This window comes from Macadamia integrifolia, unplaced genomic scaffold (assembly GCF_013358625.1).
Source record: "Macadamia integrifolia cultivar HAES 741 unplaced genomic scaffold, SCU_Mint_v3 scaffold2543, whole genome shotgun sequence".
Lineage (NCBI taxonomy): Eukaryota > Viridiplantae > Streptophyta > Magnoliopsida > Proteales > Proteaceae > Macadamia > Macadamia integrifolia.
Window position 1 is genome coordinate 45,554 of NW_024868784.1, and position 15,437 is coordinate 60,990.

Sequence of the window (15,437 nt, forward strand, 5' to 3'; positions counted from 1 at the left end):
CCGATTGCCTGGGCGGTCAGAAGTCAATAAGATACTAGCTGGTACGAAGCAGGTAAATTGTGCAGGATCGAGCCGCCCTGAAAGCAATTCATTCGGGCCTTCCTGCTGTACAGCCACAGGCTTGTGGTTTGATCTGAGTTTGTGCCGATCCAGATGATATGCTTAAAGCTTCTTTGTTTGGGTTGGCGCTCAGTCTCGAACTGAACGAGGGCTATCCCATTGAGTGGTTTCATCCCCGGTCATTCGTCTCCCCGAGATGAGGTATGGTTTGACTCCGTTACTGACCTCTATCTCTTTTCCACTACTTCTACACCATGTCCCTGTTCCGCCTTCTAGGGCTTGCCTAGCCGTTCTCCACGCACTAACTAGGGTTTGCTTAGCCGTCCGCTCTCCTTTCGTTTGGCCACTTGAGGGCCCAATCCTGGCATTTCAGAATAGTCCCACGCGAAGACGTCTCGATACTCTCAACACAGTTGTTTCATCTCTTCCGCTTCCCTATCATTCAAGTTTGCACTAATGAACACAGGGCGGGGATCATTTTCAGCACCGAGGTCTATTTCTTCTTTGACCTCATCTTCTGTTGGTTTCTGGGTATCTCTATTTCCCGCATTGCTTTCATGGCTGTCATCTCCACTGTCATCTCCAGCACGCTCTTTATCTTCATCAGCCTATGCTGAAATGAAGTTTATGGATAGGGTAGAAAAGTCAAAAGAGTCTGAGTCACATGATACCCTAGCGGGTTTTCGGGTGAACTATACCCATATGAAGAATCTTCTTTTTGTAGTATTTCAGTATGGTTCGTAACCAAGACCTTGTCCTTGATATTTGTTCTTGAAGACTTTCACCGGTTCGCGGATACCTCGTCCCTTGCCCTTGCCGAGTCCAACGGGACGTCAACAATTGTATCCCATGTTTTGCATGATATCTTTAGCTTGGCGACTGTAGCCCTTGAATCGCGGCTTCCCTTTTGTGCCAATCGGCTCCGGTGGTGGATCTCTTGAGGGAGAGATGAAGCTCGATGAAATATGATCGCCTTAGCCAACCTTTGGGGGGAACGATGAAAGTTGCTCCTTGCTCTTCTTTCGGCACCGAGACTTTCACTATTTTATGTGGTGGTGTGACCACGGATGGTTTTACGACTCGAAGGTACTCTTCAGTCTTAGTAGCCTTCGGCTTGATTAGTTGATGAGGAAAAAGGATGATTTTTGACTTTGAAGCTTTAACTACTTTCACCATGTGCATCTTTTTCTTTTTTGGAGTGTACATGATGTCAGCATAAGCTTCCTCACTTAGAAGTTCAGGCAACTCGGTTGTCTGACTTTTTTATTATTCCTCTTTTGAACCATCCTCGTGACGCTTTGCATCGGTACAATAAGCTTTGACCCCTTTTTAGGGTATCAGCAAACACCGTCTTCACCTGTTGGTTCTCATCTACATATTTGAAAGACTGATGTAATGTAGGGGGAACGACACAATTTTCGTGTATCCAGGGCTTCCCGAGGAGTATGGTGTAGGAGCTATCACCTTCAATGACATACAAGTTACCTTGGTCTCGCTGAGAGCCTGTTCGCAATTTGAATCGAATTTTGTCCAGGGCTCTCTCTGTGGAGGTTTGGAACCCTGGATTACAACATTAGTTTTACTCAACTTCTTGGGAGGTATGTCAAAGACAGCGTAATGTCTCCCAATGGGTATAACATTCACGGCTGACCGGGGGTCTATCTGTACTCTTGCTTGGGAGCGCGATTTCCCCTACATAGCCAGTGATGTATATCGGGCGATTGTTCTTCATCTTCCCAAGAAGCCGATCCTCATCCTTAAAGGATATATTTGCCAAACAAACTCAACCCCCTTCCTTTTCCCTTCCCCACCTTCCCTGCTTATCCTTTCCCACCCCCCGCTTCAGCAGACACTTAAGCAGAAGAGGCCTTTGGTCCTATGGGAAAAGAGAAAGATGCTACCAAAGGAAGGCAATGAAATTGTTTTTGTTTCGAATAGGTTTGCGTCAAGGTATGTTTTTTCAAAGAAATGTTTTTGGCTTTTTTTCCCCTCTTCCTTCATTCAGAGAGGGTGTGGGCGCTTAGAGCCAGCAATAAAGCTAGCGAAGAGGGACCCAAAGCAGGAGCTTGTTGAAGCTCGCTCTGAAACATGGGCAAGGGTGCCTTTAGGTAGGGTAAAATAAGGGACAATAGTGCTAAGCAGCTTTTCCCGAAACAACGGTTCTTGTTTTTCCCGAACCAAGACCTCCCGTCCTTTCTCACGAATCTGGTGATTTGGATTTGCAATGCCTATGGAGAAGAAGTATGGGGCATAATCATTCAAAGAAGCAGACACACCCGCTCTGAAGCAAAGTTAGTTATCTTTCAGATTGTAGATAGAGGAGATCCCGCTATAAACGAGAGGATCAAGTTACTGCATCCAAAACAAAATAAGTTAATGTCGTTTTAGGTATCCGAAAGCGAAGTTAAATCAGTGGTCAGCCTTATGATGGAAGGGCAGCTAGGGTTCGTGCCTCCGTCCTTAGTAGTTCCTCGATATCCATTCCGTGGCAATCCATATATTATATTGGTAGTTTCTTTCTGCCATTTTTTAGCAAGAAACCTATCAAGATGCCCGATAGAAAATAAACGTAGTAGGGAATCGATCAGAGAGGCCCTTTTTCCCTATGGGTATAGAACCCCAGAGGAGGATCATAGGGACTATTTTCTTTCCATAGACGAAAAAAGAGAGGCCATTGACAAATCAATCAAACGAGACTAACAAAGAAAGTAAGCGCATCCTGCCCCAGGGCAGTAGGTCGGATTGCCTAAAAGAATTTCCCTACTCTCAAAAAGAGTACACTTTTGACAGTTTCCCGACCTCAATCATTCCATCTTGAGTTCTTTCCACAACGATCGACAAAGTGGCACAAAAGGGCATTGCACTTTCACGTTGCGCATCCAATATTGCTGAAGCGCGGAATAGCGCTGCTTGGCTGCAGCTCTCCTCCCATCCCCCGTTTCGCTCCGGCCATCCACCTTCCGGTTGAGGCATTCCAACGGCTAAGGTGGGGCTTCATTCAGCTATCTTCGAAAAGCCGAATGCAGAGTGCGCCGCAGGTTGCGCGAGGTTGCGCGCGACGATCGTCTGCACCGATTCTCTGACCGAGATTGGGAAGGTTTCTCTTGCGCGTGTACTGACCATAGAATTGCGTAGTTAGTGGTCCCAATCGTGATGACTCCCTCATCACGTTAGGTCGAGCTGAGCACGACTAGAAGAACAAAAGATAGGGACTGGCGCGTAGTAGGCTTCCTCTTCAGTCTTGGTTCACGGTTTGAGTCTCCATTCACTGATTGGCCCGATAACGGTGACAGTGTTTGGTTCCAGTATTGGGTCTCGCTCTTTGGACTTCGGTCTACCGGACCTTGTTTCACTCACCGCCTTTCTCACTTCTACTTACCAGCCATATCATACAGCTCGAACTTGCCACAAATGCCAGAGCATGGCTAACTGCTGCTCCGCCGGGGGCTTTGCACCCCTATTAGATTAGAGCTTTCGCGCCGGTCGCTGACGCGATAGGCTTCCATTCAGGTCTCGAATCTATATGCTTAAAACTTCGCTAACACAAAGTTGATCTCGCGTTTTGGCTCCTTGAATCGCCTCAAAACATGTGTTGATTTTGACGCATGATCTATTATTCAACCAAACATTAAACGTGAACGAGCTCTTTAGCGCCCTATGGCGCTGCTACTGTGATGCTCGGTGGAAGGTATTCCGTCAGGGCGGCTGCTGCTTCGATTTCGCTTCTTTCAAAGTGCACTGCACTGACTAGACAAACTAAACGGCACTAAAGCTTTAACTGACCCTGCCCACCACCCATGAAAAGAAAGACTACATAGGGCCTCCTCAGCCCTGGCCTGGTTCAAATACCATTCTTTTTCACTTTATCCTACCCCGCTCACTGCCCCTCAGGCTTAAAAAAAAGCCTTTTCGTTGTCACCACTTACCTAGATCGATATGGCTAGTTTTCGTCTGCTATTTCTAGCTTGAATTAAGGCTTCGAAGCCCCTCCCCTCTCTCTGTAACTAGAGAGGTAGGCAAACCTGAGTTTAGAGCCACCTCGATTCGGGATGTCAGAACACCAACCGGATCGGAAACCGAATCCTCAACTTACTTCGGAACAGGTTCGAGAGCTTCGATCGAAACCCTTTCCTATCTAGTGTCAGCTGATCCTTCAGCGTCTGCTTCTTCGTATTCGGATTCGGATGTGTCTGCTAATGCGGATTCGTCTTCTGCGAGTGCCTCTGTTCAAGATTCATTCTCCCTTTTTTTTACTTGAAAATTACCTACAGGCTACCCAGCCTCTTTAGAGTCCATTCAGGATCACTGATCACTAAGAGAATCGTAAGCTTCATTTCAACACTCGAACCTCGAAACACAAGATTCGGCGCACGGATCAAAACCCTTCTTCCCTACTGCTGCTCCGCTGTCCTCTGACTTGGCTATGTTATAGGGAATAATACCGCTAAAAAAGACCACTTACTAGCAGATGTCACGCTGGGGACTCTTTCATATGGCTGTAGGCACCATAGAGTAGGGCAGAATACAACCAAGCTGGCTTTCTCCAAGTCGTGTTCAAGTCAGAAGTTAGAGCTCAGAAGCTTACCTGTGACTGTCTCATTGCTCTTTTAGAGGGGCAGTAGAACAAGATCTCATAAGTGGTTAAAGCCCGCAGAAGGCCATACGAACGAATAAAGAAAATTGTAAAGGTGGCGTCGACTACATAAGGTAGAGAGATTGGTATCGACAATTGCTATTCTTGCTTGCATGCGGATAGCAGGCCAACAGCGATATCGGCTTCTTCGCTCCATACGGGCGCAGCACTAATACTAGGCCGCCTTCCGTTACGATTCAAGCTTTCCTTTCTTATGGAGCGGGGCAAGCAATTAATTTCAATATTGAAATGACTATAAGATATCCGAACTTTGACTAGAGTGAGTTGAGCTTAGCGGCAGGAGATCGAAAGCCCTACCTTTAACCGACCCCCCCTCCCTCTCGCCCACAGCCCAACCAATTCACAGACGATGACAAGAACTCCTCAAATCCGAAGTAAACTAAGTGAGTGAAGACGGACCAGTTGCTCGTTAGCTGGATCAACGTCACCTCCGGGTGGAAACGAGCTGGTCTTTCGGATGTCAATCTCTTAGAGGAAAAAAACTACCTTCCATCCATCGGCACATCCGCTCCAGATGGACGCTTACTCGCAGACTCGCGACTAGTGAAAGGCATCCTTATCTAAGTCATTCTAATGACAAGAAGGCATCTGCCAAGGCAAAGCCCAGCTCACTTCGCGCCAAACCAATGCACGCTTAGCCGCATTGTTCTGATAGGGAGCCGCGAGGGAATCGTTCCCAAGGTTCATTCTACTGCTGCAATAGTCTGAAAGGAGTAAATCTCATCTATCCCATCCGGACGTAGTAGTTACACCTGACACGACTACAGGCTACACCTGCTATTGGATTCCATACCACTGCTCGGATTGGATTAGCTGATCCACCCGAATCGATTTATTGATGAACTCAACCCGACATACCTATCTTTTCCCACTCGCCACCCTCAATCTCCTCTAAGTCGTCAAAAACCCCTACCCTGTACTTCCTGTTATCGAGTGATAGTGGAATGACCAATCAAGTAGTGAAACTTCCAGAATAGGATTTTATCCAGAAGAAGTGTTCGCTCCGCAGGGACAAACAAGAGGTCTAAATGTGCTGACCAGACACATCGGTGAGGGTACGCTGTGCCATGTTCCTAACCTCTGTTGGAGTACTAATCTAGAGAAGCAACCAATGAAGCTACTTTCAGACTGGCCTGGGACTCCGGCAGCGAAAAGAAAGAGAACGAAGGGCGGTGATGGGGCCTATCGTGCTCGCTATGACTTTTTAGCTTAGGTAGATAGGTGAAAAACCAGAATCAAGAGACCCTTATCTTTTCTCCTATTGGGAAGGTTTGGAACCCAACAACTCTACTTCACGCAATTCAGTTTTTTTTGACTTAGTATATGACTCTCCGATAATCGACAGGCAAGGGGATGAGGGAGGGAGACAAGCTACCCATAGGACCGCTCCGTGGGTTTCCGATGGCGGGAGTAGAGCTTCAACCACAAGGGTCTAAAAGAGAATCAGCGCGGGAAGAATGCGGCCTAGGAGAAGTTCCGGAATCAGTCAGTCAGAGCCGGTGAGAGCCAACAACTGGCTATTTCTTATCCCATCGATAGATGTTCATTGATGGATACTTTACCCAAATATAGAGTGGAAGGCTCTTCCGAGACCTTGTTGATCCTATCTTTCTGAGGCAACTAGTCTCGGAAGAAGGCATAGCATATCTTAGGTCATCACAGAATCAGCAAACGGCCAGGCCAGCTTGACTTCATGATTCATCTGCTCCGCATTTCCGGTTTTCAGACGGGTCGGAAAGGGCCAAAGCCCAACCAATTGATTTATTAATGGACATTGAGAAGGGCCTACCCCAAGGAATGTTGGCTGGGAAGCGAGGGTTCCTTGAATAAGCAACTGGATTCATTTCCCCTATCGGAGGTGGTCCGGGGTCCGATCAGATCAACCAGCGACCGGTTTACGGAACAAGGAGTGTTGCAAGGGCCAGGAGATTGATGGAAGAACCTGGCCGAAGTCAGTGTTGTGTTCAACTCCGCGGGTTGGCTGGTTGGAAGGATTGCTTTCTGTCATCTGTCTTTCCCTTCTCTCTCATCTCTTAGCAAAGTAGGTTCAAGTCACACTTTTGGCTTGAAAAAAGCTGGGCTCAAGGTCTGAAAGAGCTTCCCTATAGTCATCAACTCGTTCTTGACAGATCCGATCGGGTGTTCATACTCTGGAGTAAAAGGATTCGAACCTTTGCATGCCGGTACCAAAAACCAATGCCTTACCACTTGGCTATACTCCATACGGTCGCTCCCTGGGGAGAGGGGGAAGGGAGAAGCAGGGCTCGAAGAACGAGCCGTGCAAGGACGCAGGGATATAGCAAGTAAGCAGCAAGGTTCTCCCTTTAGGACCGACTACAACAAGCTCGCGACTCTAATAGAAAGAAACGGTAAGCTCTCTGCTCTATTTGCTCGCAATGCTATGCCTATCAAAGTAGGCGAACGCTTCTGTAACCTTAGACTCGTTACGTTGTTCGACTGAACTCGTTGGCTCTGCATCCACCGAAAGTCGGTAACCTTCGTCACCGTCAGCATTTGGTACTCTCTCGATAGCTTCAATAGTTCACTGAAAGCCTTTGGTGTAATGAACCGCAAGCCCTTCAGAAAGAAAGAATAAAAAAGAAAGGGTTGGTTGCGGGAACCGACGGTGACAAAGGTTACCGGGCCGATGCAGCCGGTTATCGGGAACCTTCCAGTTCCCAGGAAACAACGTTCCCTTTGTAAAGTAGGCCTTTTGATAACTAATTAGAGTTAACATGAAACGGATCACGGAAGAAGACGTATCCGATGAATGAATGATTCAATCCCCTCCCACTCACACGGGTTCTTCTATTGAAGAGGTTCCCCTTCTTCTATGTGAGGTGGGGCATACGTAAGAGCGGAACCTAGATATAATGCGGAGCGCCGGCCCAGCCCGCCGATACAGTTACCATGCTTACCAACTATTACCATTGCCGCCTATAGATATAGATGGGAGGTAGGCGAGGGTAGCTTGCTTCTCTTCTCCTAGGCTACCTGCACATGTTATTCGCGAAGAAAAGGCAGCGAGCGGTTCTTCGCTTAGTAGAGCTACCGGCCGCCGGACGATGACCGCTTCTTGTTCTCGCCCAGCCGCTTCTTTTGATTTTCTTATTCAAAAGAATCCTAGACTAAAGAAGAAGCTCCTGAATCAGCGCAGGACCAAATCCGCAGCAGGTTTGGAGCACCGCCGGTGACTTTCTCAGGGCTCCGCAGGAGAAGAAAGAAGCTCCGGGTCTACTTTAGAAGAAGCGAAGGTCCCGCCGAAGCGGCGAGAAAGGGTTGGTTAAGAACTATTGACTATAAACCATAGCAGTTACAGTCACTCAATGGAGATGTCCGCCTTTGGAATGAAGATGGATGAGCAGGCACTTGAGCCTGGAACTGATGAAATTCGGGGGAAAGATGGAACCGGTCACTATACTGGGGGGGCGAGACATGACCGCGACTTAAGATTCAAGTACCATTGAAAAGACTAAAGGAACGGGGGGAATGACTACCTGTAATAAGCACAGGCTAATACGAGCCGACCAAAAGAAGTAACGGCTGAGCCCCTATTTGAGCGCTAGCTGATCTACGACCAAAGAAGCAATGGTGGTCTACGATCAGCTTTACTCCGCCCAAGTGCGCTAACGCGCGAGCTGTAGTTTTTCAGTTGGGTGAGCCAATGGCGAATAACCTTTTCTCGGAACAAGGGCGACCTTCACTCCCATCCTGCCAAGCTGAGGCAATGCATGGCATTGTATCTAACCACACTATGGCAAATCGATACAAGTAGCCTAAACAGCGAGCATCCGACATCTCCGACTGAACGGTTAGGCAAGACTACGGCGCCTGGGTCAAAATCCCGTATACCAAACAAGACATCGAGAGTGTCACTTAACCATTCCCCTCCTGCTACCAAAGTGATAGTGGCTGTACCATCCACCGGTAATGTGTGGAAGAGGGTAAGCTTTCTATGTGGATAGGACGTATCAACACCTTTTGCATCTTTTAAAGGATTTATAGTTGTGTTGGGTCCTGAGGGTCCGAAGGAGAAGATCAAAACCTAAATGTGCCAGGGGTTGATCATCGAAGCCAGGGCAATAACAATAAAGGAATTTGAGCGCTGATGTAACTAACAGCCACCTTCATAGTCGATTCATTAGGGTCGTCACCTTCTACCCGAAAATATCCACCGTTTTCTTTGTCTGTTAAGCCTCACAGCTTTGGGACTTCCTAAAGAAAACTGCAATCGCAGTTTATCAACCACTCACAAGACCACCGAGATCTTCGACTTAGCTCCCAAAGGTAATCCACCCGGCCCTTCTTACGAGGGGGCGGAAGATAACGGGAGACTAAGTCCTAACTAAATCATAACACAAGAACCTCCACCGTCTACCCATTCCATCTATCATATCGGTCGAGTCTATCCGATTCGATTCGTTCTTATCTATAGATAACGCAATAGAGAACTTATGACCTCGCGGATGGAGAGGGATTCGAACCCCTGGTATTCCTATCAATACTTCGGTTTTCAAGACCGACTCTTTCAACCGCTCAAACATCCATCCCTTCACGCTTCGCCCGCCCTATCTATCCGCACGCTGGCAGGTAGGGGCAACTCTATGTGATTCGCTACGCTTGCTTGCGCCAATCGTCTGACTCTATTGCCTGCCGATTAGCGACACTTTTCCGGTAGTACGAATCTCTACGCTTCGCTTGTTTCTATATGATAATATGCACCTTGGTTGCTGCACTCCCTGCGGGTAATAGCAAGAGAGTGAAGAACGAATGATCCTCCAAACAAAAAGAGTGATTGAGTTCGACTCAAGCGAGTGAGTGAAAGGCGTGGCAAGAGAGCGAGTTCGACTCAAGCGAGTGAGTGAAAGGCGTGGCAAGAGAGCGATTTCGACTCGCAAACGATCAGCAAGTGAAGGACCGATCCTTTTGCGCCAGTACTATTGCGAGACTGGTACTTGGCGGTTCATGAGCAACATATAGACTAAGGTTGCCCATTACTCCCTCTCTCCTTTTTGAAGGCCCACCGCTCTCCTTCCTCTCCCGGTGGTCGAGCTGATCGTAGACCACCCTCCAAAAGAACACTGAACGCCCATCACAGAGCAGCTCTCTGCCCAACCGTCAGGTTGGTTTCAAATAATATTCCTTCTGCCGGTCTATCAGTTCAGTGTCGGTTGTCAAGCTTTTTTGAAAAAGGAGGTGGATCCGTTAGCTCTCTCTAAAGGCATGGTTTAGTAATAGTGATATTGGTTGCCTACGGAAGGTGAGGAAGTCAATCAACTAGATCAGCTCTTTTTTTGTACCCTAGCCCCTTCATCTGAGGCTTACCAGTGCACTTGAAAAGTTCGTTCCGTATTCTCAATCAAATCATAAATAGATGAATTGACTGAACTAGGTAGGGCTGCCTGCCTCATTCTCGAAAGATGAAATTTCATAGATATATACATCAATAAATTGCATTTGATTGAATCCAACTACTTATAAGCTAAAAGCTTGTGCTAGGGCAGTGGGTGGAGAGATCGAATTACTTACTACGATAAAGAAGTAGTAGGTCAAGATCGGGAAAGAGTCCTCACCTAGAAAAACCAATGGGCGTTCGAATCTCCTCTAAAAAAAGAGACTTGTAGGAAATCGCCGGTTGGGTTTACCAACCAAAAAAGGCAGGGGATATTTTCGATAAAGTGCCCACGGTGCGGTACACTAAACACCAACCCAATCTCGATTACTTAAAAAGCAAGAAAGAAGCACTTGACTCACTTCAACCTAAATCAGAGGTTGAACAGAAGCTTGTTGGAAGAGTTTCAGCAGCCTTATGTGGGTGGACTGTTGCAGAAAAATGAAATATAACAGTAAAGAGAAGATAACAGATTATTAGGGGGAGGGGATAAGCTGTAATGGATTTCCAGAACAGAGATTGTTGGAAGAGAACCAGAAAAGAAGAATAAGAAGAAATAAAGAGGGAACGAAGAAAGACAGCAGAAAAGGGAAGGGGATTCTCGCAGAGGAGGAGGAGAGAGAGAAGAAGGGGACAAGGGGGAAGAGAGAGGCAGCCACACAGGGGGGTTTTCCCAAATCAATTTTTTTTCTTTATCAATCAATATTTTTTTTTTTTCAAAATTAAAACCTTCTATTAAAGTTAAAGATTAAGATAGAAATAAAATATCCTACACCTAGGCTAACAAATTAAAAGCAAGTAAGGACTCAAATAGCAAACAAATATTCTCAAATAAAAATAAAATCCTAGAATATTCTATTGGGCGAGTGGTAGCAGGACGTACGTATTGCAATCTTATTTTCACTTTCTTTTAATATTAACCGTCCATTTAAGTTAAGATTAATCTAAACCATCTATTAGTTTTTTTTATTGTAACTGATTCCTAGTTTTTAGGGTGGAGAGATGACGGACGTGGTTACTTAACTTGTCTAATATTTTTTTTATATAAATAATTAAATAAAAAATAAAAATCCAATATAAGTGGACTCCTTCGATTTTGTTGGGAAATCTCAATTCTCTCTCTTTCTCTCTCTCTCTCCTTGCTTTTTCTTCAACGTTGTTCCTTCTTTCTACAGCCACCATCATCACCATCTCTCTCTCTTTCTCTCAAAATAGGATGAGATAAGAAAAAAATCAACATAACTATTTTCAGGCACTGAGTATATGAGAGACTTGGCCACACATATCCAAATACCATGTTTACATATTAATCATCAAGGAAGGGATTTGGACAATAAATTTTGCATATATGGTAAAAGACAAATTTGAATTTATAAAGTAAACAAAGCTGTTGAATATCTTGGATTTTATTATTACTTATTGGGTAGATATTATTAACCTATGAGAATTTACCATGGATGCAAATCTTCACTGAAATTGGTAAACAAAACTTCAACTAGACTGGAGAGCAGTGAAAAAGAAAGAAGGAACAACCTTGAAGAAAAAGCAAGGAGAGAGAGAAAGAGAGGATCGAGATTTCTAAGCGGAATAAAAGGAGGAGTCCGCTTATATTGGGATTTTTATTATTTATTTATTTAAATATTAATAATATTAAACAGAATTGTAACTGTTTACAACTCTGTTAGCAGGATTAACATATTTAACACATGTCAATCATATCACTTACGTGAACATTCACCGAGCTCCGAACGTTCCGCATTCCTATTTTTCTGCACGAACCGCGACCATTTTGCCTATTCTATTAATCTTAAACCCAAATTGGATCTGGGTCTTGGTCCGGGTTCTGGAGCGGGTTTGGGTCGATCTATTGGAGTGCTGCTGCATCAGTTTCTCCCTGTTTTGTCTCCCTTCCCCATGGAGGTTTGCCCCCTTTTCGGCTCCTCCCTCCTTTGTATTCGTTTTTGTTTTCCTCTTGGTAATGAATTCTTTTATTCGTTCAAAAAAAACCCACAACCTTAAAAGACATTAACAGAAATGACAAGTTAACAAGCACAGAACAAAAAGCTAAGTAGTCAATGCAATTGTGACCATGATTGAAACTGTTTAGATCTTCATATCATTACCTGTATCCAATGTTCCAATCAATTACCTATCTCTACAAGATCCCAGCTCAATCCTTGGTTCATTGCAACTCATGATACTACATTCTAATCAATTACATATCTCTACGAAATCACAAGTCTGAATGAGTCAACTGAAAGATCAATCCAATGTTGGATTAAAAAACAGAACACTAATGGTTGGTCTTTCTGATTTGTACTTTCAAACCTCTCTCCTACCAATATTCCCTCCCTACAAATTAAATAATTGACAATGTTGAATTGTGAAGGATATAAATTCAACAAAGCCATAAGATTATAAAATAGCTACAAAATCTATATGACAAGAACAAACAAATAAACTTTGAACAAGAGCAAGCCCTCCACAATTTCCCAATAGATGTGAAGATGGCAACTGTACAATCATTAGAAAAAATAGAATCCATGTAGGTATGGCTCAACTGTTCAACGAACAGCATCACTTGAATTAGAGGGGATCAAAGTATCACATTAATCTGATAATGACCTTTCATCAAAGGTTAGGAATTTATCTAAACTACTGTTTTAGAGTTCTGAATTGAGTAAACGCGAACAAAAGTTTCCTCTTCTCTGGAAACCCATCTATCTTTGTCATAACTAAATATCTTAAACCAACCTGCAAGAACAGGGATATTTGGAGGATCTACTGTGTCTGGTCTATTCCACAGGTGCGACATAGGTTCCAGATTGAAAGAAGCCCAAAAGTTCATTCAAACTCTTAATCAACTTAGGAACTATTACATTTCTTCAAGGATTCAGTGTAGTTAAATGAACCCAAAAACCAGAAAACAACTCCTAATTTAACTCTTGTAATCTACAACAAGAAATAAACTACTACCCAAAAAAATAATAAGGACAGACCAAGACAACCATTCCCCATAGACAAAATAGCATTTCATTATTTTCATAGACATTCTTTAGCAAACTTTTCTAATGTCATTTAATAATATCTGATTTTTTTGCTTCACCCATGCAAGCTGACTTTGAGATTCATGACTTCTACTTACACACATACTTCAGCCTTGCTTATAAGCAAGCAATGGCTGAAGCAATTCAGGTCACTTTAGCCTTGCTTATAAGCACAGCCAATTTGGCCGGCTTTCTAATTCATATACCTGAGAATTAGTTACAAAATGTGATTCACTGAATTTCTGAAATATGACTAGCCTGGATACTCTCTTTATTTAGATACAGGATAGACTTCCACAAGATTCTGCACTATTTATATCCACAATATTCATGACATGGGTTTAGCAAATTTGTAACAGATTTTGATTGTTTGATGTGCAGGAAATGATCACAGAATATGTGCTACAGGAAGTATTCCCAATTAGAGACAAGGATAGGATTGTAGCTGCCGTTATTAAATAATCATCTCTTGGTCCTCAAGACAATCAGACCAATCAATATTCATTACTATTCTTTGTATACTATGCGAACCTGTTACGGATCTGAAGTGTAGGTTAGCATTGATTTTTTGTGTTTGGTTTTGTTGGACTCAAATACAAATTCGAGGTGGTAGTATTATGTTTACAATTGCTTGTACTATTCATTCTATGACTCTAATGTTCAATATATGTCAAGAAACACTACAATTTCTATTTCATTTGTGGGTTCTTGTTGAATAGTTGCAATAGGGAGGTAGTGTATGATAGACCTGAACCGGGTTTTACTGTTTTAACTGGTTGGAGAGTTGGTATGTTGAAAATAATACCCTAAAGCTCTTAGTAGGATTGTCTATACAGAGCTCTAGGAACTTATGTATTTAATTGTGATTCTTATGGTGATTTGAAGATTAGTGAACTTTTTTTTTTCAGATTGGAACCCAAAAAAATTGGCAATTGCATCAGGAAGATAGTTGGAGGCCTTGTTTTAAGATTAGTTTCCAAGAATAAGCACTACTGAAACCTTTTCTAGTTACCAAAAATGAACTCTAATGAAAGGAATGTGGGTGATTTAGCTGAGTAGCTATGTTGGAAGCTATTGGAGGTGTAGTTTTGAACCATTAATTCAAGTTATATGGATGAAGTGGACAAAGAAGTACTTCCCCATGCAATCATTCTCAATTTTGGTGGATAGTTCCATGGCAATCCTTTTGATTTTTTGGGCCTTCAACATTGGACTTTCTTTTTCTGTCCAGTATCCTTGTTGTGGTAAGTTGCAGAACCTGTTAGGTAACGGTTAGGAAATCAAGGCTCAGAAAATAGCTGGAGACCTTGTTTGGGGAGGATCATAATGTATGCAGCCTTACCTCCACTTTGTAGAGGTTATTTCCCAACTCAGACCTACGACCACTAGGTTACCATTGATTGCTAAAGACTGCTCTTTAATATTTGGGCTTCAGGAATCTCCATTATTTGGTTGGCAACATAACTAAACCAGTTTCATTTCACACTTTGTAAATTTATTTATTTAATAATTTTAAAATAAATTATTAAGAAAAAAAAACTTATTAAGTGGATTAGAGCAATGGGGATGTGTATTTGGTTACAAATTAGCAAAGTGTGTTGGATTACAAGATTTTAAAAATTTACATCAACTTTACATCTAACCAAAGGACTTTGGTTAATTTCACTTCACTTCCGTTGCAACCAAACAACTCAAAAGGGAAATAATTTCACTTCACTTCCCTTCATTTCCCTTCATCTCCCTTCCCCTTCACTTCACTTCCCATTTCCCTTGCAACCATACGGAGCCTAAAGGATTTTTTGAGGGGTGTAAAAGCCAAAAAAGATAAAAATAGTAAAAAAAAATCTTAACTGAAAAATACAAAGAAAAAAAAATACGAAAACTTATTGACAACCAGTCCATTAGAACTTGAATGAAAACATCAAAAACAGAGAGAATGATAATAATTGACAAACTAAAAACTGGGAAAATGAATGCTACCAATGAAAATAAATAGCACCAACTATAATATGAACTGAAACACAATTTGAGTGGATTGTTTAAAAATGAAGAAATAAAAGAGAAGAATAATAATAGTAAACAAAAAGAATTAATGGTAATTTGAAAAACATTCAAAATTAAGCACCAACATAAAATGGAAGTAGAATGTAAAAAAGACGATGAAAACAATAGAAAACAAACAATCATTTGGAAACACGTAATTCACAGATCATAAATTTGACAAAACACATACAAAAGTAAGATGTTTATCCTAAACATCAAAAGACAGGACCCCCACCCCCCC

The 15,437-nt window shown here is 43.1% G+C and overlaps 1 protein-coding gene across 1 annotated transcript in view; it reads right to left on the minus strand.

Annotated features, from left to right (window-relative positions):
* Positions 1–464: 464 nt before the first annotated feature.
* Positions 465–15,437, minus strand: part of LOC122066712 — a 15,635-nt gene continuing 662 nt past the window's right edge. The window contains exons 2-3 of the mRNA XM_042630555.1: positions 1,418–1,620; positions 465–668 (exon numbers count right to left, since the gene is read on the minus strand). Coding sequence (XP_042486489.1) covers positions 465–668; positions 1,418–1,620 — 407 coding nt within the window. The remainder of the gene's footprint in view (positions 669–1,417; positions 1,621–15,437) is intronic.